General features: G+C 39.8%; 1 protein-coding gene across 1 annotated transcript in view; it reads left to right on the top strand.

The window, feature by feature from the left end:
- LOC100468419 (leucine-rich repeat-containing G-protein coupled receptor 4) overlaps nucleotides 1–20525 on the top strand; it is a 97359-nt gene that overhangs the window by 64852 nt on the left and 11982 nt on the right. Inside the window, exons 3-10 of the mRNA XM_011226479.3 lie at nucleotides 6802–6873; nucleotides 8133–8204; nucleotides 15437–15652; nucleotides 16729–16800; nucleotides 18482–18550; nucleotides 19690–19761; nucleotides 19943–20014; nucleotides 20396–20464. Coding sequence (XP_011224781.3) covers nucleotides 6802–6873; nucleotides 8133–8204; nucleotides 15437–15652; nucleotides 16729–16800; nucleotides 18482–18550; nucleotides 19690–19761; nucleotides 19943–20014; nucleotides 20396–20464 — 714 coding nt within the window. The remainder of the gene's footprint in view (nucleotides 1–6801; nucleotides 6874–8132; nucleotides 8205–15436; nucleotides 15653–16728; nucleotides 16801–18481; nucleotides 18551–19689; nucleotides 19762–19942; nucleotides 20015–20395; nucleotides 20465–20525) is intronic.

Here is a 20525-nt window from a genome sequence, read left to right as displayed (position 1 = left end):
GGGCCGCTGCTTGTGTCTGTCGTACTTGCACCTAGCACGACGCTGTGCCCATCCACACGCTTGAGAGAATGTAATGGCATTGCAGGAGCGGCAGCCTGGACGTGTTTGGGTGCAATCTGGGATGATTCCTATGTGCGGCTTCAAATGAAGATCTGGTGGGTGGGGAAACGTAGGTATAGAAAGAAGTGGTGAAGGAGGAGAGAAGACATGGCTGAGCAGGTAGGTGACTCTGGCTCAGAAGGGAAGGGTGGTGCTCCAGGTATTTTTCTGTCACAGCTGGACAATAGCCCATGTGGTAACCACCTCTGCAAAAGGAAGGTAGGCACACGAATGGATGAGGGGCATTGGCCACCCTGTTGGGCTTTGTCCTCTACTCGCTGAGCTCTCTGTGGTGTGATAGAGAAGTTGCCGTGAGGACAGCCCTCTATTGTCTGTGTGCACTCGGGCTTCTGGCCTGGGCCCGACTGCTGCAGTTGCTTCAGCTCCTGCTTTCTCCACACCAGGCTCCTCACAACAGCTGCTGGAAGCAGCAGAACCCGCGTCTGCCCTCCTCCTGGCTTGGTATATATGTCCAGTCAGTGTGTAGACTGTAGTCCTTAGTCCACTGGTTCTTGGCCAGAATTCCAGCCAAATGGCTTCAATGAAATTTCTGTATTGGCCAGAAGAAGCCTAAAGCCAGGCATTTCTTAGAGAAATAACATCAGCTGTTTTATTATCTGTTTCACTTGCCCCTCTCATTTCTTTAAATGGCTTCCCACGTGAAGAAATCCCAGTCCAATTCAGCACATTTCATGAAAGCATGAACCCTCTGGTACAGATTACATACTAAAATGTGGCCTACTTTTTCATACCCACCATGACCCGTGCCCGTTTAACCAGTGCTGTTCCCGCTTCCCCCTTCTGGGACAGACAACAGATCGAAAAATATCATGTAGCATGTGCATTAAGAAGAGAGGATATAATTGAAAACTCCAGCTTCCCCTGGAAAGAGCCACTAATGTGAATCCATGGACCTTATGAATAATAAATGTGCACAAAACAAATTCATAAAGACACTACACACTGAGCCACTTGTATCCTGTTTCCTGGAAGAGTTCCAGATCCAGTGGGAGAGCGGAAGTCTAATGGCTTGCCCTTTCCCTCTCCTCCACCCTTTCTCTGTCTCTCCCCTCCCTGTCTTTGCTCTCTCTGCTTCTGAGACTGTTGTAACAAGCAGAATAAATAGGAGTTGCCTTGAGGTAGACTGTGTCCCCATTTAAAGTCCTGCTAGACTTGTTTTAATTTTGTGTGATCATGTGCACAACCCAGAGAGTGTTGAGATAATACTGTTGACCAGTAGGGTTGGTGTTCCTGTGTTTGAGGTCCACCCCCCACCCTTCCCTAAGAAAGTATACTCCCAGCAGATGTTAAGAAAGAAAATTATTGCCATAGCACTTTAAGATCTAGCCAAGTAGTCAGGAGAGTGAAGGGCAGTGGGGGAGCAGAAGTGAAACAAGAAGAGAAAACATGCAGAAAAGAGAAGATAAATAGTAAGCTTTCCCCACTCTTTAAGTAGCAGTCAAATCCAGAGTCCTCCCAGGGCTTAGCTGAAGCATGACAGCAAATGCCAAGTGTCTGCTACACATAAGGTCCCACACAAGAGAATATAAGATGAATATGACCTGGTCCCTGCCTGGAAGGGACATATAATACAACTTAAGGAGATGTGACAAGTTTGTAGTAACTAGAGGCAAAATAAGACGTGCCTGATGAGAGTTTTTTCTAAATACCGGTGGAATCAAAGGAAGCTGATATCATGATGGTTTCATATTTGTAGTAGTATCCAACTTGGACAGTAATGATGAGTAATGTTTCACTTGGAAGAGACTGGAGTCAGGGTATTTCAGGCGAAGGAAGTGTCATGAGCAAAGAGTCAGAGGTGGAAAAGCATGCTGTGCTAAACTGTAGGACGCAGGGAATGTTGCAGCATCAGGTGAGAAAGGAAGAGAGGATCCATAATGAAGTTCCAGCTAAGTCAGCAGGGAAAAAAAGCCTTTGGATAATGCTCAGAGTTGTGCTTTTTTAAGATTTAGCTCTCACAGTATTATAATTAAGTGGTTGAGGCAGGAGTCTCGTGGAGGTTCATGGCAGTAAGCCAGTGGAAGGTGGAGGGCAACTGAGGGCTTAGACTCAGGTGACAGCAGGAAGAGTAAAAGAGTGAATGGGTTGAAACCTTGCAAGGAGGCTCTTGGTCTTGGGTACAGGGTACAGAGGGGAAAGAAGTGATGCCTGAGACCTGTACCCTTAGCATGCAGAAAATTGTGACATGTTCACCTTTCTGTTCTTACACTAATGATTATTTCCCCCTTAGGTCTTCACAGCCATTGGAAGAATGGTAATAGTACATATCTATATATCCTCATTTAGCAAATTAAAAAAGGTTTTCTGGGGCCAGCCAATACATCCTCGTGAAGTGAGACATTGAGAAAACTGTTTCTAGCACAGACAAACCCAGGTGTAGAATGGGAAGTGGCTGGTCTTTGCTAGTAGAAGGCAATTGGGGACTTTTCCTCAGGACCAGCCACCTCTTTTTCCATGAGAGTTGCATTAAAAGAAGCACAACCAAGAATACACCACATCCTGAATAAAGTCCCAGTGAGTTTAGGGCCTGCCCTCACCCTGGGGGCACTCGGGGATCCCATTCCTTCCTTACCCCCTTTCCCACTGGCCATCTTTGGCTGTGGGAAGGATGACACTGTTGGTCTGTTGGAAATTCCTCCATAGTTGCAGTTCAGATCTCCTAATGCCAGAGTCTCTGCTTGTGAGCTCCAGTCTACGGGGGGAGAGCTGCTGATACTCAGAACACAGCTCTTGCCCAAGTCCACCCTGTTCCACCTCTCTGGGAATTATTTCCCAACCTCTTGGTGACACACCAGAGGCATTGACGTGAATAAGCATTGAACCTAGCCAGGCAAGAACTGGAATGCTGGCTCCCTCCACTTCCCTCCACTTCCCATAAGTGTGACTTATGCTAAGGCACCCAGCCTCTCAGGGACTCAGAGAAGCAGGGCCATAGCAATGAGATGACTAAAATGAAAGAATGTCTATAAACCATGTATCTCGGTGCCTGCAACTACTGTGGGCTCATTACATAGGTTTCTTTCTTTCAGAGTTTTTGGGACTTTGTCCCTAACCCTGTTGCTTATCCACTTTGCTCTCTTCTGGATCTAAGGTTTGGGATGTGAAGCATCCCCAGCGTCTCCTATAAGAAATACTGGCTCGTGAAAGAAGCAAAATGGGATGAGACTTCGGGGCATGTGATTGTTGGATCTGTAGAGCCTATTCCAAGCTGTTGTGTTTATTATTCATGAACACAGCAGCTTGGGAAGCACAGGTTGATACATTCCTAAAGGCTCCACATGATACGTTTACTCTAGTAAGAGACGAAATAACCGCGGTGGTGTACGGTAGTATGCCCTCTTGAGGACTGCATTATCACCGTCCGCGGCATCCCCAAGTGTTTATTTCTCCAGATAGTGGGCTTGCGTTTCAGGAGAAACGCATGCAGAGAGCTCATTTGGTCATTTCTATTAACGATAAGCAGTGGAGAAAGAGAGGATGCTTTTTGAAGTTAGGTTACTTTGGTTTTCCTTTGGCTTATAAAGCGGGCAGAGATTTGTGAAAAGGAAGCAAATATCTTGGCTAATGTGGTTAACCACTCTTATGTTGATAAGTATAGGTAATTGGGCGCTCTGTATTGTGCCACTTCCTTTGTTATTTTATAAAATACTCTTCTTTCATGAGCCCTAGTAAAATAAATTGAACTCTTCAAGGAAAGCCCATAGATATGGGGACATTAAAAACTAATATTAGAGACAAGAAATTAAGAATCCCACATCAAGGGATGCCTGGGTGGCTCAGTTGGTTAAGTGTCTGCCTTCGGCTCAAGTCATGATGCCAGGGTCCTGGGATCAAGTCCCACATTGGGCTTCTTGCTCAGCGGGAAACCTGCTTCTCCCTCTGGCTTGCCACTCCCTCCTGCTTATGTTTTTTTTTTCTCTCTCTCTCTCTCTCTGACAAAAAAAAAAAAAAAATCCTACCTCAGTCTGTTTATAGTGTTTGTCTTTTAGTAGACCTAAGCTTTTTTTTTTTTTAATCTTTCATTTTTTTTAAAGATCTTATTTTTAAGTAATCTCTACATCCAATGTGGGGCTCAAATTTACAACCCTGAGATCAAGAGTCACCCTTCCAACTGAGCCAGCCAGGTGTTCCCCACTACCTTTTTTTTTTTTTTTTTTTTAANTTTTAAGATTTTATTTTTGAGTAATCTCTACACCCATCGTGGGGCTTGAACTTACAACCCTGAGGTCAAGAATCGCATGCTCTACCGACTGAACCAGCCAGGCACCCCAGACTTTAAGGCACATCTTTCAGATAACTTGGAGGAGCAGTCACAGTCACGTGATTACGTGCAGCCCTTGGGGGAGGAGAAGGCTTTTGCCCCTATGGTACAATTTGATTTTTTAAAATGTGATCTTTTACACACTCCATTTCAGTCATCTGCATTATCAATTGAATCTTAATTAATGAATCTGGGATATAGAAAGGCCCCTGAGAGAGCTTGCACTGAGCCTGCACTAAGGTAAACTGTGGGATGTCATGGCATTGGAATGGCGAGCATTTTTGAGGGGGAAATTCTGAGAAAACAGTTTCTGACTAATGAGTTAGCACGTTGGTGGGTAGTAACAAAAGTGTAAGATGCATGCCCTGTTCTGGGCACTGTTTGTACTTGACCTACAAGACTAATGTGCAAGAAACAACCCATAGAATGTAGCCTGTGTTTAATTACGAGTTCTAGGAATTTACACATGAGGCACGTTCATGAGAACTGAAGTCTTCATGGGAAGTAATGCTGCAGTTGGGTATTCAAGGAGCGAAAGTGAGGTTGTGAGGTGAAGTATTTATAGGCAAGTGGTGATGCTGACTGGTCTAGAACCTAGAGGATTGCTAAGGAGAAATAGTTTTAAATATTTTTAACCCTCAGGAGGTATTAAAACTGTCTTTTCCAATCCCTCATTTTACATAAGGTGAACCCTAGGAGGTAAAAGGCCAAGAGACTGGTGATGCAAAGTAAGTTATTTTGAGGCTGGATTTCGGGAAGGCTTGAAAGGTGCTAGGGTGCCTTGTGAGATCAAAGTGTGTGGTGAGAGGGCTTCTTAGGAGGAATTTCGTTTAGGGGCATGAACCCTGTGTTACACCTGGGGTGTTGCCCGACAAGCCGGCTTTGTAATCCTTGCTACTGAAGAAATAATTCTATATACTCACTCTTGGTTTCAGAGTCCTCTGGTTCTCCACCTGCATCACCCCCCACCCCTGCCCAGTACACACCTTCAGGGCACATTTCTATATTAATGCTAGGTAAGGATCAAATATTGTTCTTTCCAGGGCTATTTGCATTTTAACGGGGACAAAGAGTTCCAGAGAACATAATGCATCTAAAAGCTAGAGTTTCAGACCTCAGTGACTTCAAATGAAGGAGCTTTCCTTGTGTCCCTAAAATCAGGGTGTATAAGAGGAGTGTATTGGAAAGTGGGGTGGGGCCAGAGGTCTAAGAAGAGGATGTCCTATGCCTGGCACTTAGTAGGCACTCATATTTGTTAATGAATGAATGAGACTTTTTATTGAATGAGTGAATTGGTGAATAAGGCTCAGAGGTGCAGGGTGCTTGCAGAGAGAAGAGAAAGGGATGAAAATAGAACCTTTAAAGGAGGAATTAATATGACTTGATGACTATGTGATCCTAAGAAACGAGGGAGAGAGCATTAAAAAAAATTACAGATACAAAATCTCGTTGCTTGAGAGAGTACCCTTATGAAATCAGGAAACTGGGACAGTCCTGTGTTTAACATAGGGGCACACAACTGTCCTTTCTAAGTCAATGCTTGGAAATCTTCCTTTAGTTCACCTGTTTGTAAGTTACTTACAGGAGTTGCTGCCTTACTTCCTGCTTCTTCTCCCTAAAGTCCTCTGTTTAACTTTTCCTCCCATTTCTGTGTGCCTGGGAAAACCGGAAGGAAAGTGGGGCTCAGTAGAAACTGTGGGCTCAGATATCTTACAAAAGGACCCAAAGAATTCTTATCCTTTCCTCACTCTTATTCCCAGTTAAATGTGTCACTTTAAAATTTCTTTAGGAAAACATTTCTTTAAAAAAACCAAACACATTTGTGTGTGTGTGTGTGTGTGTGTGTGTGTGTGTGCATATATATACACATATGTGTGTGTGTATATACGCACACATGCCTTTGCTTGGAAAATTCTGCTTACAGTGACTTTCACTTTTTGCTTCCCTTTTGCACAGAAAATGCCGCCCTTGGTAATGTAGAGATAACAGGCTGACTTGCCTCCAGAAGGCATTCCTCCTTAACAGACTGGTTTGCTCTGATCTGTATAAACACTCCTGCTTGCTGACCAGTGGTCTGTATTTATGAGGCACTTGGAAAACACTGCAAGCTGCAGAGAGTGACCATGAATAGCAAACTTAATTTGGTTTAATGTGTTTTGGCTTGCTTGACCTCACCAGAATAAAAATGTGCCTGTTTGAATTATTGTATTGGGAGTTTAAAAAAAATTCTAGAGACATTTATCTCATTGGAAGAATCTTGGGATTGCTTTAGCAAAGGTTTAAGTCCATGTTTAATGTCAGATAGACTTGAGAAATGTTTAACATAGAGCTTTAATCACAGATTAGTTTATTGTGAGTTCTGAATTTTTAAGAGCCTGAATTACTTTTTTTTTTTTTTCTTGCTACTTTTTTCCCCCTAGACGATTGGCTGGCAACGACCTTTCTTTTATCCACCCAAAGGCCTTGTCTGGGTTGAAAGAACTCAAAGTTCTGTAAGTAATGCAATTTTAGAGTTTCACAGCTGGCTGTGTATTTCCTTTTTGCATAGTCAACATGCTTGGAGCAAGGGTAAGCACCGTTTCTTTTACTTTAGGATTAAAAGATTTAAGGAGTGGCCAATGGGCAGTGTGGGAGGCAAGGGTTGATTTAGGCAACCTTGGGTCTAGCTAACAAAAGTTAAAACTCTAAATAATAGGTGTTCTGACCTTCAGTGCATTACAGTTGAATCTATTAGGCTTTTTTGTAGGGCTAATGGATTGAATCAAAATCATATTTAAGCTTTACTGGTAGAGTTTTGTTTCTACTTATTGTATAGCTGTAAGAACTTTGAATTAGCTGACCCTAACGGGGAAAAAAGGCTTACAAAAGCTCAAAATGTTAACATCATTTTAAAAGTTAAAAGGAATTAAGATGGCTATAATTTACGGAGTCTGTGAGGGACCAGGAAATAAATTCCTGGCAGTGGTTAAGGGTTTGGACTATGGCAGATTGGGGAACAGATGGACTGACTGCCAGCCCCATTTCTGCTGCTACCTTGCTGGGTAACCCTCTGCAAGTCACCAGACCTCTCTGGTTCAGGGAGTTATATTTAGCTTTTACCACTCCATTCTGTGGTTATGATTCATGCCAAGCAGTCATTTTATTAATATGACTAGAAATGGCTTTAGGCAAAAATAATAGAAATTTCACTTTCAGTACTGATATATGCCTCTCTTCTCTATTAGCCCATTAAAGCTCTTTTTCTTGCTCTGGCCCTCCATTCACTGAGGACATGTCTGTTGCTCCCTAAGAGCTCAGGATCTGCTGTTTTCTTGAAAAAATTGGCTTGATTTCATGTTCATGTTTCTGGGTTCTGCTTTGTTCCAATTGAAAAGGCCTAGGGACTCCAATAGGTTTGCTTGTTATACCTCCCAGTTAACTTACGCTTCCTAATTAACATTAACCATCCCTAGGGTGATGAACATTAATTAGTGTGCCTTAATTCCTGAGAGTGCAACACTCCTGGAAATGTGTATTACCAGTAGGTCTGTGATAGGAGATGGCTTGGGGATAGCAGCTTTGGTTTCATTTCTGGCTTTATAGCAAATACTTCTTGCTTTTCTGCAGTTTTCTTTCCTTGGGTGTTCTCCACCTTGACCTCTCCCCCTTTCCTGCCATTGGAAGTATTTTTTGGATAGAAATGGCTCTGAATTCTTCTAAGAAAAAATAGTAACAGTTGCTTGTTATTCTCTAACCAAAAATTTCCTTCCAGAACGCTGCAAAACAATCAGTTGAAAACAGTACCCAGTGAAGCCATTCGAGGACTGAGTGCTTTGCAGTCTTTGTAAGTAGCTTTTTGGTTTTCTGTATTCTTCAATCATTAGTAGACCACTCTAGCTGCTAAATGTATAAAGAACTGGAATTCCAGGAAAAGGGGAGATTTATTCTTTCATCTGGGATAAATTGGGAACGGCCAGGTTATTAAAATGCCCTTTGGTGAGAGAGAAGGAGGTGGTTCAGTTTATTCCCTCTCTTGTCTAAGATGCCAGGAGAAAAGTTACAAGTGTACACGGCTCGGTATAATTCTAGGAGCTTTTATATGACAGGTGATCATCACCTCTTTAGGACCAGAATTTTGTGTCTACTGAAGTTCTAGTGTTTTGTGACTTTATGGTCAAGAAACAGCCACAGAGAGGTTTCTGTTTTAGGTGGTAATGATAATCAGAACAAATTGATTATAATTCCTCATCTGTGGACCTGGAACTCACGTTGAGGGTGGTAACTTAGTCTCTTGTACTGCCTTTTTCCCAAGCTTTTCTTTATGAGGAGAGTTTGGCTTTATGTGGAGTGTTCATGATATCAATTCTTGGTTTTTACCATGTTCAATAGCTTGGTTTTTATTAATTTCAAAAGTTTTTTTTTTTTTTTTTTTAAAGATCTACTTATTTTAGGAAGAGAGAGAGAGGGTGAGCGAGTGAGAGTAAGCAGGGGGAGGGGCAGAGGGAGAGAGAGAAGCCTAAGCAGACTCTCCACTGAGCCTGGAGCCCTACATGGGGCTGAGTCTCTCAACCCCAAGATCCTGACCTGAGCCAAAATCAAGAGTCGGATGCTCAATTTACTGAGCCACCCAAGCGCCCCAAAAGCTTTTTCATGTAGCACTTCACTTTGTTCTTTTTTGCATTCTCTCGTGTGTGTGTGTGTGTGTGTGTGTGTGTGTGTGTGTGTATGAACCTGGAGAACAGTGGTCAGTGCTTCCACTGTTTGATACACAAACCCCATACCTCCCTTCCCCCTCTGCTGGGTGGATCAGGTAAGCAGCAGTGGTATCACCAGGGCCATGCAATATCCATGGAAGATTTTGAAGAAACAACCATTTTTATATTAAATAAACATATTTGTTAATGGCTAGAATGAATGTTATAAACTAGTATTGTTGGGGTTACAACTTTAGTTCTCCCCATCTTTGGGATTGGAAGATCCAGTTCTTCTGTGTCGAGGGGTACCTTCCCAGAAAAGAGTGAGAAGTACTGAACTGATATGCATGGTTATTACAGTTTTGTTTTTGCCCAGATTAAGAAAAGCCAGTAGCGTATTTATCAGTCTTGTCTGGTTTGAGATCCCCACTTTGCCACTTATTAGCTGTGTGAGGTTGTGCAAGTTATTTAAAATTCTCCATATAGTAGTATGCTCATTACTTGCCATACACTTGAATGCATGAAAAGCACTTGTAACAATATCTAACATGAAGTAGGTGTTCAAGAAACATTCGTGGAATCTACTAATAGTAATAATGATATATTTTATCAGTGCTTTCTTTTGATTCCTAGTTTACCCAATTTATATAACCAGGTTATGGGAATGTCTGAAAGTAATGAAAAAGTATTCTTTATTTTTATTTTTATTTGTGTGAAAAAAGTATTCTTTAAAACAAGGAACTTGGTTAGTTCGTCATTGTACTAGAATAATGAATACCAATGTACATTGTTTCGGCTTACATCCTAATCCAAATACAGTGGGAGGAAGGCGTAGTTTGTCAAAGTGTGGCACTTTGACCACCTGCACCAGTGGGAGATTGCTAAAATGCAGACCTCTAGGCCATATCCTGGAAGTAATGGTATTTTCTCTTTAAAGGTAAGATCTAGCAAGCTATATTTTAAAAAATTTCTCCAGGAGATTCTCATGTACATGGAAGTTTTGAGAATCACCCTGAATAAAAAATGTAATAGTTAACACACATTTATGTTCTGGGTTACAAAATTAGGTTTAAACCATATCATGTAGTTGTGTAATCTACTAATCTGTCCCATACATTTTTCTTTTTATTGTTCTTTGAAATAACTTTAAAGGTATGCTTTTGTAGGAAATGCCTATAGTAGAAGACATGATTGAAATGATTGAACTGCTTGTCTCTGCTTGCTGATATAAAACCATTTTTAACTGTACCCAAAACACATCACTGTAATTTAGATTACCTTTTCATTTAGATTAGATAATCTCCTAGTTAATGTGAAAATAAAAATATATAGTAATAAAGGGGCGTCTGAGTGGCTCAGTTGATTGGGGGTCTGACTCTTGACTTCGGCTCAGGTCATGATCTCAGGGTCGTGAGGTCGAGCCCTGTGTCAGGCTTTGTGCTCAGCGTGCAGTTGGCTGGAGAGTCTCTCTCTCCCTCTGCCCCTCCCCCTGCTCGCTTGAGCTCTCACTCTCTCTCCAGTAATAAATAAATCTTTAAAAAAACACGTACTGTAAAGCCTGTCATACACTATGAAGGTTAAACTTTAAAATGTATCTACTGTCATAAAAAAGGAGTATCCGAGGCATTCACCATTCACCATTTAATTTCTAGTTTATTTTTTTTAAAGATTTATTCATTTGTTTATTTGAGACAGAGAGAGAGAGAGCACAGGCAATGAGCGGGGTGAGGGGCAGAGGGAGAAGCAGACTCCCTGCTGAGCAGGGAGCCAGATGTGGGCCTGGATCCTAGGACTCTGGGATCATAACCTGAGCCAAAGGCAGATGCTTAACCGACTGAGCCACCCAAGAGCCCCTAATTTCTAGTTTAAATAGAAGTTTAACTTAAGGTAGAAATATATTAAATAGCTAATTTTGCCACAATGCCAAGTCATGGAACATAGGATTTGTTATTTGCTATAAGTATTTGAGTAGACTCCGAGTAGACTCCTTCAGTGGATCCATTGGAATGAGTTCCTTCATAGACATGTGACTGTGTTACCTCTACACACTTTCTGACCTTGGACAGATGTACACAGAGGGAGCCATTTTGCCTCCCTCAGAGCTGAATTCATTAGACGTTTTAAATACTCGTTTTCTTGTGCTTCTTCAGAATTCATTTTACTTCAAGAGCTTCATACAGAATTGTTATTTCCCAAGACTAAATGATCAAAATATTCAGTTCTTTTGTCTAGTTGGAAGGCTGAAAAAGACGAGTCTAAAATCTTTGAGTTTTAGAACAGAAAAACCTACCAAGAAAACATACAAATAGATTGTGGTCAATAAGCACATGAAAGTCCATATGACATTTATTGATAATTTAGATGATGTAAATTGCTTTACACAGGTTTCTCCCTCTAAAATTATACTTTAAAAAAGCATGTTGTGCACATCACTCATTGAGTGAATTGCATAGTTTAAATTATCTCCAAAATTGGGATGGGGGTGGAGGTGGAGAGGAGTCAAAGCAAACTGTTTTTTTGTTTTGTTTTGTTTTGTTTTGTTTTGTTTTGTTTTGTTTTTTTAAAAGGCTTTGGGATGTTTTTATCTGCATCAGAAACACAAGGAGCTAAGCGTCAGGCTTGTTTTACTTAAGAAGGAAATGTACATGGGTTTGTTAACTTAGTGGGTGTAGCAGTCAACTTAGATACAATTGAAATTCTGTCATGGTGTAAAACAGTCTTATCAGCACTTGAGTTCAGTTTGCAAATCTGATCTTCAGACCTGAGTTGCATGAAAGATTTCCTTGTGGTTCTGAAGTAGTGCTTAGAAGGAGCAAAGTTCATTTGGGGTTGAAATTGACCAGAAGTGGTTTGATGCAAGTGTGCAAGGATGACTATAAAATCTGAAAGTGAATTGTCAATATTAGTACAAAGGTAGCGTAACAGCCTTCCACGAAGCCATGAAAATGGCTAAAGCATTATCTGAATAGGCTATTAAAATTACGTGCAGGAATTTACTCCACTGTATCCTCATTTCCTTAAGTTAGATCACACTTACATTGAATGGTAAAGGAGGATTTCAAAGACTAAATTTCCTAGGTTTTCCACAGTAGCATATTATATTAACAATTTATACTTGAAACTGGTAACAAAATATAACACTATAGTATATACATTACTACTGGTAAGTTAGAAGTAGAGAGAAAAAGGGAGCGCCTTTGATTACACAGAACAGATGTTGGTAACAGGCATTCATCAGTAAAATCTTCATATGGAATTATTTGTTAATGTAATTTCATTTAAGGCAAGAAAAAAAAGTATGTGAGTTTCAGTAAGATATAAAACAGGCTTTTGAGAATAGGGAATAGAAGCAGATTTTAAAGACAAAAATAGTAAGGGAATTCAGTTAATATAATGTTAACCCTTTAACAGCTAAAGAACACCGGAAGTAATAGTTCTTTCTTGCCAGATTGAGTTTAAAGGGTAGAATACATTAAATAAGCCCATGTTATCTCCTCACATATGAGACATCTGATGCTATTCTTGCGTCTACTAATCAGTGATTGTACTTTCTTGGTCTCTTAGTTTGGAAGAATGTTAAATGTGTAGGTCATTGGTACAAAGCCACACTTCTAAGACAATTTCTCTGTGAAACATTCATTTTGGTGTAGGGGCAAACTCTTTACATTTATGAGTGTGCCCCCAACATCTGCATTTGAATTGAGGTGTAAGGATTAACCACGGAGTCACCACAAATCCTTTGCCTCATTTAGCTTCTTATTTAAGTGTTTCATTTTTCCAGAGTTGTTCTTTTGATCTCTTACTTACACGTGACTTTGCAATTTGGGGAAATTTCTAGCACAGAGGAAGTTGTGTCTGTGCGTTTATTGTTGTATTATTATTTTGCAGAGAAGATAGTTTCATTACTCTCTTAGCTCAAAACTTGCCTGGGTATCTTGTCCCAAGCTAAGGCCATCTCTTTTCTATTATGGTACATGGTACAGAATTCTGCAGGAGCGTAAATGGTGTATATAATACTGAAATTATACTAAAAAGATATGGATAGCTTTCTTTATTTTACCACATCTTAATGAAACACTTTTATAGAGAGGGCTTAATTTCGGTAAAGTGTTGTGTGCATATGTGGGCGAGACTTGCTCATTGTATTGTTGACTATGAATGCACATTATCATCAATATGGTAACATAAGCAGTTTAAACTTTTAAACTGCTCTAATGCTGAGAAACTGGAAAGGGACTTCAATTTACACAATTAAGATACAATCCACACCTCTTGCCTGGCCTACAGGGTCTATATAACTTGGTCCCTATTTGCATCCCCAGCTTTGTCTCCCTGGACCCTCCACACCTTCCTCCTGTGTTCTCATCACTCTCATCTTCTGGGAGTTTCTGGGACCACACCTCACTGGTTTCTGCTGGTTTCTGCTGAGTCTCTGCCCCCTGAATTTCAGTCTGAATAGCACCTTCTTAGAAATGCTTTTCCTGACCAGTGCATTTTAAGTAGCTACCCATCTTCCCCCTTAGTCCCTATGAGTCTTTATCACAGGACCCTGTTTTTTGATTTCATAGCACTTCTTAAGCACTCTATAAGCGCTTTTAAAGTGTATTTATTGTGGGTCATTCTCCATTAGAATGTCAATCTCTCAAGGACAGGCCTCATGTATGTGTTCACCGTTTTTATCTTTTATCCCTAACAAGATGTTCAGTTTAGATGTGTTGAATAAACTGCAGATGATTAAATCAACTACAAGTAGAATTCAGTTGTATTAACCATTCAGTTACATTATATGGTTGATTATATGTCCAGTGTTCCTCTTTCCCTAAGTGGAAGTTCCTCAAGGAACTTGTGTGTGTGTGTATGTTTGTGTGTGTGTGTTTGTGTGTGTGTGTGAGAGAGAGAGAGAGAGAGAGAATACTATCCATGCATTAAAGCAAATCTCCTAAGCCACTCCATAGCCAGGGCTTTGCCAGTCTGTATATAAAGGATCCCTCTCTCTTCTCAGGTGCTAGAGAGTCTAAGGAATAAAAGAGCCTAAAAATATCTGTTCCTAAATGGATTCTTAAGTTAGCTGCTCAGTTCCCAGTGCTGTCCTCTTTAGTGCTTATCTCGACTTTATCAAAAAGACGGTACCATCAGATCCTCACCGGGACCAAGGGTCTTTAACCCCTGCTAATCTGAGGCTGGAGCAGGTGGTTGAGTGCCGGGCTCAGGGCTCAGCATTTGCCTGGAGGGGAAAGGGGCAATTAGGGCAGGCCTGAAGCTGAAGCTGCATCAGGCAACTGTAGGCATAAGCACCCCTCTAAAAGTCAGAAATTCCTGAACTCGACAGCTGCCAAAATCCATGTCTTTAAAAATATGCTGTCATTTTGACTTTTCACGTTTTTCATGTTCCCTGATTTTCACCAAAGAGGTCCACGCCTGGAAGGTATGAATTTGAGTAATGATGCTATATCATCCAGAGATTCATGAAGACAGTTGTGATTTGCCTGGCCTTCATCATATTAATATCAGGTTGCCTTTGTGTCAAAAAGCAATTATTCCAACAATTATGCCTGATTGTGCTGACAGTAACACTTAGGACATAATTTTCCAGATTTTTAGATGGGGACTTAATTTTAAGTATGAGTAACCCTATTAGCAAGGTGTTTTTAATTCCAGAATTTTGCAAAAAATTAAAAAAAGCCCTGAGGCCACAATAACATTGATCAGAGTAGCTGTTTAATTTTTCCTGTGGAAAGTTTGTCCTTTTCTTAGTAACTTAATTTTGAACTTAGTGCTAAGATAAGAGGAGAAGGTTGTTTGACCAGTACATGACACCTGTAGTTTTAACTTGCCTGGTGGTAATAAGAATTGTTAAGAATCTCTTGCTGTAAACATTTTTGGGGGCGTAAATATTTCCTTATTTTTTCCCCTCTGGTTCCAGGTCAAAATAGCAGGTAAATTTAATATCAGATATTAGTTGTGGCATAAAATTTTAAGGACAGTAGCTTACTTAACTTAGTTTCTTCTTTTTTTTTGTACTTTCGATTTAAATGGTCCTAAAACAAAAAATTCTAGCTTGAACTTTCTGAGAGTTTTCTTTTTTGAAAAATAAACATCATTTCGCTATAGAGTTACTCTTAGCCGAAGATTATTGAGAGATTGAGATTTACATTTATCCCTTTGTCGTGTAGGAAGGGAAAGAACAGACTTCCACACTATGGTCTTGGAAAAGTTGTTAGAGTTTATGAGACTTTCTAGAGAAATTGAAGAAATAAGGAATGCCATGACTCTGGTCATTTTTGTAACTCCTTTCTAAAAGTTTGAAAACTGGGAGTTGTGTGTGACTTGGCTTATTCTGCTAGAATTCGTTCTTGAACGTGGTTGTTTCTGTTTCTGTCAGGCGTTTAGATGCCAACCATATTACCTCAGTCCCCGAGGACAGTTTTGAGGGGCTTGCTCAGTTACGACATCTGTGGCTGGATGACAACAGCTTGATGGAGGTGCCCGTGCATCCCCTCAGCAATCTGCCGACTCTGCAGGCACTGACCTTGGCTCTCAACAAAATCTCAAGCATCCCTGACTATGCATTTACCAATCTTTCAAGCCTTGTGGTTCTGTGAGTATCAGTCCCCTTAAATACCATATATTTGTGTGAATTGGGGGGCAAAAGCAGATTTCTTGTGACAAATTATTACAAAAGTACCTTACTTTTGATTATGCTTCTGAAGAGATACTGTTTGGGGGAGTTGCCTTTTTTTTTTTTATTTTATTTACAGAATTAAATGTGCTGACTTTTTAAAATACAAGATAGGATAATTAAAAAATTAACACCTGATCCAACATGTTGGATCTTTCTAAAATATGTGGCCTTTTGTAATCATAAGAAGAAAATGGGACACTCAGCAAATACTTGGACAGCTTTTACTTGTGTACCAGCAATGTATTCAGTGTTAAAAGAAGTGGCATTGTTTTCAGGCTCTCATAGAAAATAAGTTTCAGTGATATTTCATGTTTTGACCAACTTGTCCGTTCAAAGAATATATGATTGTGTTTGTTTTTTTTTTTTTAAAGATTTTATTTATTTATTCGACAGAGATAGAGACAGCCAGCGAGAGAGGGAACAGAAGCTGGGGGAGTGGGAGAGGAAGAAGCAGGCTCACAGCAGAGGAGCCCGATGTGGGGCTCGATCCCATAACGCTGGGATCACGCCCTGAGCCGAAGGCAGACGCTTAACTGCTGTGCCACCCAGGCGCCCCAATGATTGTGTTTTTAATCTTTGAAAACTTGGACATAAAAAAATGGCATTTCTTATAAAATCTGTTACTCACTCTCACTGGTGTAAGGTGATGTGCTTCCCTACATGCTGTTTCCCCCACCTCCCCATAAGGGGAGCTCACCAAAATTTCATTTCCTATAATGAAAGGCTCATCAGAGCTTTTGTTCTGACATGGGTGAATATGAAAGATCTGCAACGTGCATACCATTTTTCCACCAGAGATACTTTCCTTTTCCATTGGCATTCCATGTTCAGTGAGTCCGAGTCTATGCAGTATATATCAAGAGTCTGTTATTCCATTAGTCAAGGGTTGAAATGTTTAACTGCATGTCCTTTAAAAGCCAACTTAGACATCTAAACAGTATAATAGTTGCTATTGGGTGAGGTAAAAGTCATTTCGATGCTTTTTTCCATAGGCATCTTCATAACAATAAAATTAAAAACTTGGGTCAGCACTGTTTCGATGGACTAGATAACCTGGAGACCTTGTAAGTTGATTCATATTTCAGATGGTTACGTTGTGATATTAACGATGGAATTTTGTATTTCCTTGCAGAAAAGGGAAAAATTATGGTCTTGAGTTCAGCTCACTACTAACTGGCTTTAATACATGACTAAATTCTTGCCATCAAATGACACAATTAGCAATACTAATCTCAGTTTATGGTTAAAAATGGTGCACAAGTTTGGATTTGATATTTCTTTCAGAAGTACATGTAAAAAGCAGCTCGAACTGCCGAGCTGTCTACTTTCTCAAAAATTTTGGTTTTGTTAAAATGTATGACAGACAGTTTTGGTACATTGAACCTTATAAAATTAATTCTGGAAAAAAAATCTTTTTTTATTTGTTTTTTCCATGATTTCAGTTGCCTTACCTAATTATTAACCCTGGATTTGAGTATTTTCTCTGCTTTCTTATATGCTAAATGAAATAAACTTTTCCATTTTGCTTAGGATGTTTTCATGGTTATTCCTACTAAAGTATTTGGGAATTCTGGCTGTTTCAACTGCACATTGCACCGCTGTTTGAGCAAAAGACATTGTGTAGCTATGTGTAATTAAGAGTAGTATCTTTGTTCTTGTTTTATTTTATTTTAATTGTCTTTATTAGAAGAGCTCTAGTATTTACTATTGTCGTATAATATATAATTCAGAAAATGTCCAGATTTGTTGGGTTAGTAACATTTGATTGGAATGCTCAGGGTTTGCAATATTTTGTTGAACTGAATATTCTGGTTAGCTGTCAGTTAATGAGAAGACTTAAAACATTTTGCTTCTTTACTAATCTACTTTCCTGTCTAAACCACCAAAGGATAGTGAACATTAATGGCTTTTTGAAGATTGAAGCTCTTGAAGAAGATGGTTCCAAGCTCAGTTCTCCTTTCCTGAGTATATAAATACCAGTGTACCAGAAGACCGGATGGATCTTCTGATACTAGACCACATATACTCTTCTAATTATATGAAAATGAAACCTCCTCTTCCCAGTTAAATTTTTATTTGCCACTTTGATTTTATGTTACTCTGATTCTGAAATCAACCAAGAGCCAACATGCTCTTTTGGTTATAAAAGAAATTAAAACTCAAACGCTCAGAATCAAGACTTTTTAGTACAGATCACTGTGGCTTTTCTCTCTCCTAAGTAATATAACCTTTTCAACAATTTATAACCTGCTTGACAGTAATTGTGGGAAGCCATCCTGGTCCTTCCCCTTGTTCATACTTATCTCCAGTCATTCACCTTATAGTAGGGCTGAGGTCAGCTGCCCTCATGTCAGAATTTCAGGAAGCCGCTCCAAACCCCAAAAGGACAGAAACCTTGGTTTCAGGCTTTTGCCATTTATAAATGGATATTCCATAAATTCTGTTTTATGGTGAATTTCCTGAGAAATGTCATTCAGATGACTTGTTTATTTAATGCACCAATAATATGCAGTTGAGAATTCCTTGACGTTATAAAGTGAAGTTAAAACAGTCATAGATGAATTACAATTCTTCTTTTTCTATTCAGTATTCTAAGAAAAGGTGTAAGTTAAACTACAGGGTTTTAAACGGCCCTATGGTTGGTGAGGAGAGATTACGTTTCTTAGGAATACATTCGTACCAAAATGCCTTATAAATTGTGACTGCACTTCAGTGTTCTTACGTGTTTCCCCCATTTTTTTCTAGGGACTTGAATTATAATAACTTGGGGGAATTTCCTCAGGCTATTAAAGCCCTTCCTAGCCTAAAAGAGCTGTGAGTATTGTTTTGCTCTCTCTATGCCTTTGTATCCTTAGAACTCACCACTTAATGTTCCAACAGTGAGATTTGAAAACCTCTTTGCTCCATTACATATATCACAATACACAGACACACACAGACACACATATGATCACACAGACTGGATTATGTTAGTTAGTGCAGACAGTTTTGAGCCTGGATTTCTGTGCTGGGTTCCATACTGCAGAAACGAGCTATAATATATGGTCCTTGCCAGTTGGGAGCTTGGAATCTTAGCGGCACTGGGGAGGCTAGCCATGTAAGAAAGAGAGCAGTTGCTAGGTAGAAATAAGTGCTAAATGAAGAGGGTAAATGAATCATTCCAGAAAAAGACCTCATTGAGAATTGGGGTCATTGGAAAAGGTAATGCTAAAGAAAAGAATTTGACTGATGTTAAAAGGGTAGGGGTGTGTGTGTGTGTGTTTATTGTAAAGATTTTATTTATTTGAGAGAGAGAATGAGAGCGAGAGCACAAGTCGGCAGAGGGGCAGAGGGAGAGAGAGAATCTCAAGCAGACTCCACACCCAGCGCAGAGCCTGATGTGGGGCTTGATCTCACAACCCTGAGATCATGACCTGAGCCACCCAGGCTCACAACCCTGAGATCACTTAACTAACTGAGCCACCCAGGCACCCAAAAGGGTGGAGATATTTAAATAAATGAAAGGCTAAAGGGACATTTTATATGTTGGCTTTGTCAACGACAGAGATAGGAATATACAGGGCATCACAGGGCATGTGTGTCATGCGTTGACAGCAAATACTCTGAAATGCATTGCTTAAGGACTAAATACAGGTGACAGAGGAAATATGGAGGTTAAAACACCTTATGATTCTCACTCATGGTCTAAAGTTCTTTGTTAGCAAAGCAACTGCTCAGGGTGTATGAGAGATCTGAGAGATACCAGGTTAAGCCGTGGGTTTAAGAAGAATTAGGAAATAGTCCTGGAAAGGATGAGATGGAATTGAAACTTCAGTTTCCTCACACTTTTGGAATTTTCATGCAGTTGTTATCAGTTAGGTTTCACATAATACTGAACAGGGCTAGATATTCAGGTTTTAACTTATTTCACAAAGGGGCACGTGTTTCAAAATATTTTTCTCCTCCCTCTTTAGGTTATTTCATAGTAATTCTATTTCTGTTATCCCTGATGGAGCGTTTGATGGCAATCCACTCTTAAGAACTATGTAAGTAGTTTTGAAGGTTTGTTTTAATAGAGAATCATGTAAAGCATGTCTGTATGATGCCAGACATCTCAATGAAGAATGAAAATTCAGGCTTTTAGATATATGGACTTTGTGAACATCAATGTAGTGTTGGACGGCTTGTGAACATAAGAAAACTTTACTTTTTTGGGTATTTTTACAGACATTTGTATGATAATCCTCTGTCTTTTGTGGGGAACTCAGCATTTCACAATTTATCTGATCTGCATTCCTTGTAAGTATTATACAAATTTTATTTTTTAATTTTTATTCTTTTTTTTAGTATTATGCAAATTTTAAAACAAACCTGAATATTTACGCAGTTGCTTAAAGGAAAACTAGAATGTATTATTGTAGCTCCAGAAGACAAAAACCTTTTATCGTTTTGTCCCCTTGGGCGAAAGTCCAAAGGACAATTCTGAAGATTTATGATGGTTCTGATTTATGTGAACACTTGGCCTAATTATCACAGTTTCAGGTACATTCAAGAATTGAAACTGATTTATTTTTAGGTCTAGTAGTACTGTGATTTTAAACTGTTCAAAAAATAAAATGAAAATATTATCCATGAAATATTTTTGTTTTAAATTACGTTTTCTCTCCCAATTTCTTAAAGAGTCATTCGAGGTGCAAGCATGGTACAGCAGTTCCCCAATCTGACTGGAACCATCCATCTGGAGAGTCTGTAAGTGCGGCTCTTTGAAGAGGGTAGTGTAAATATCACCTGTGGGCCTGCTCGGCAGGGT

Source organism: Ailuropoda melanoleuca, chromosome 16 (assembly GCF_002007445.2).
Source record: "Ailuropoda melanoleuca isolate Jingjing chromosome 16, ASM200744v2, whole genome shotgun sequence".
Classification (NCBI taxonomy): domain Eukaryota; kingdom Metazoa; phylum Chordata; class Mammalia; order Carnivora; family Ursidae; genus Ailuropoda; species Ailuropoda melanoleuca.
The sequence above is the reverse complement of the archived record's forward strand: the minus strand, read 5'-3'. Positions and strand labels throughout refer to the sequence as shown.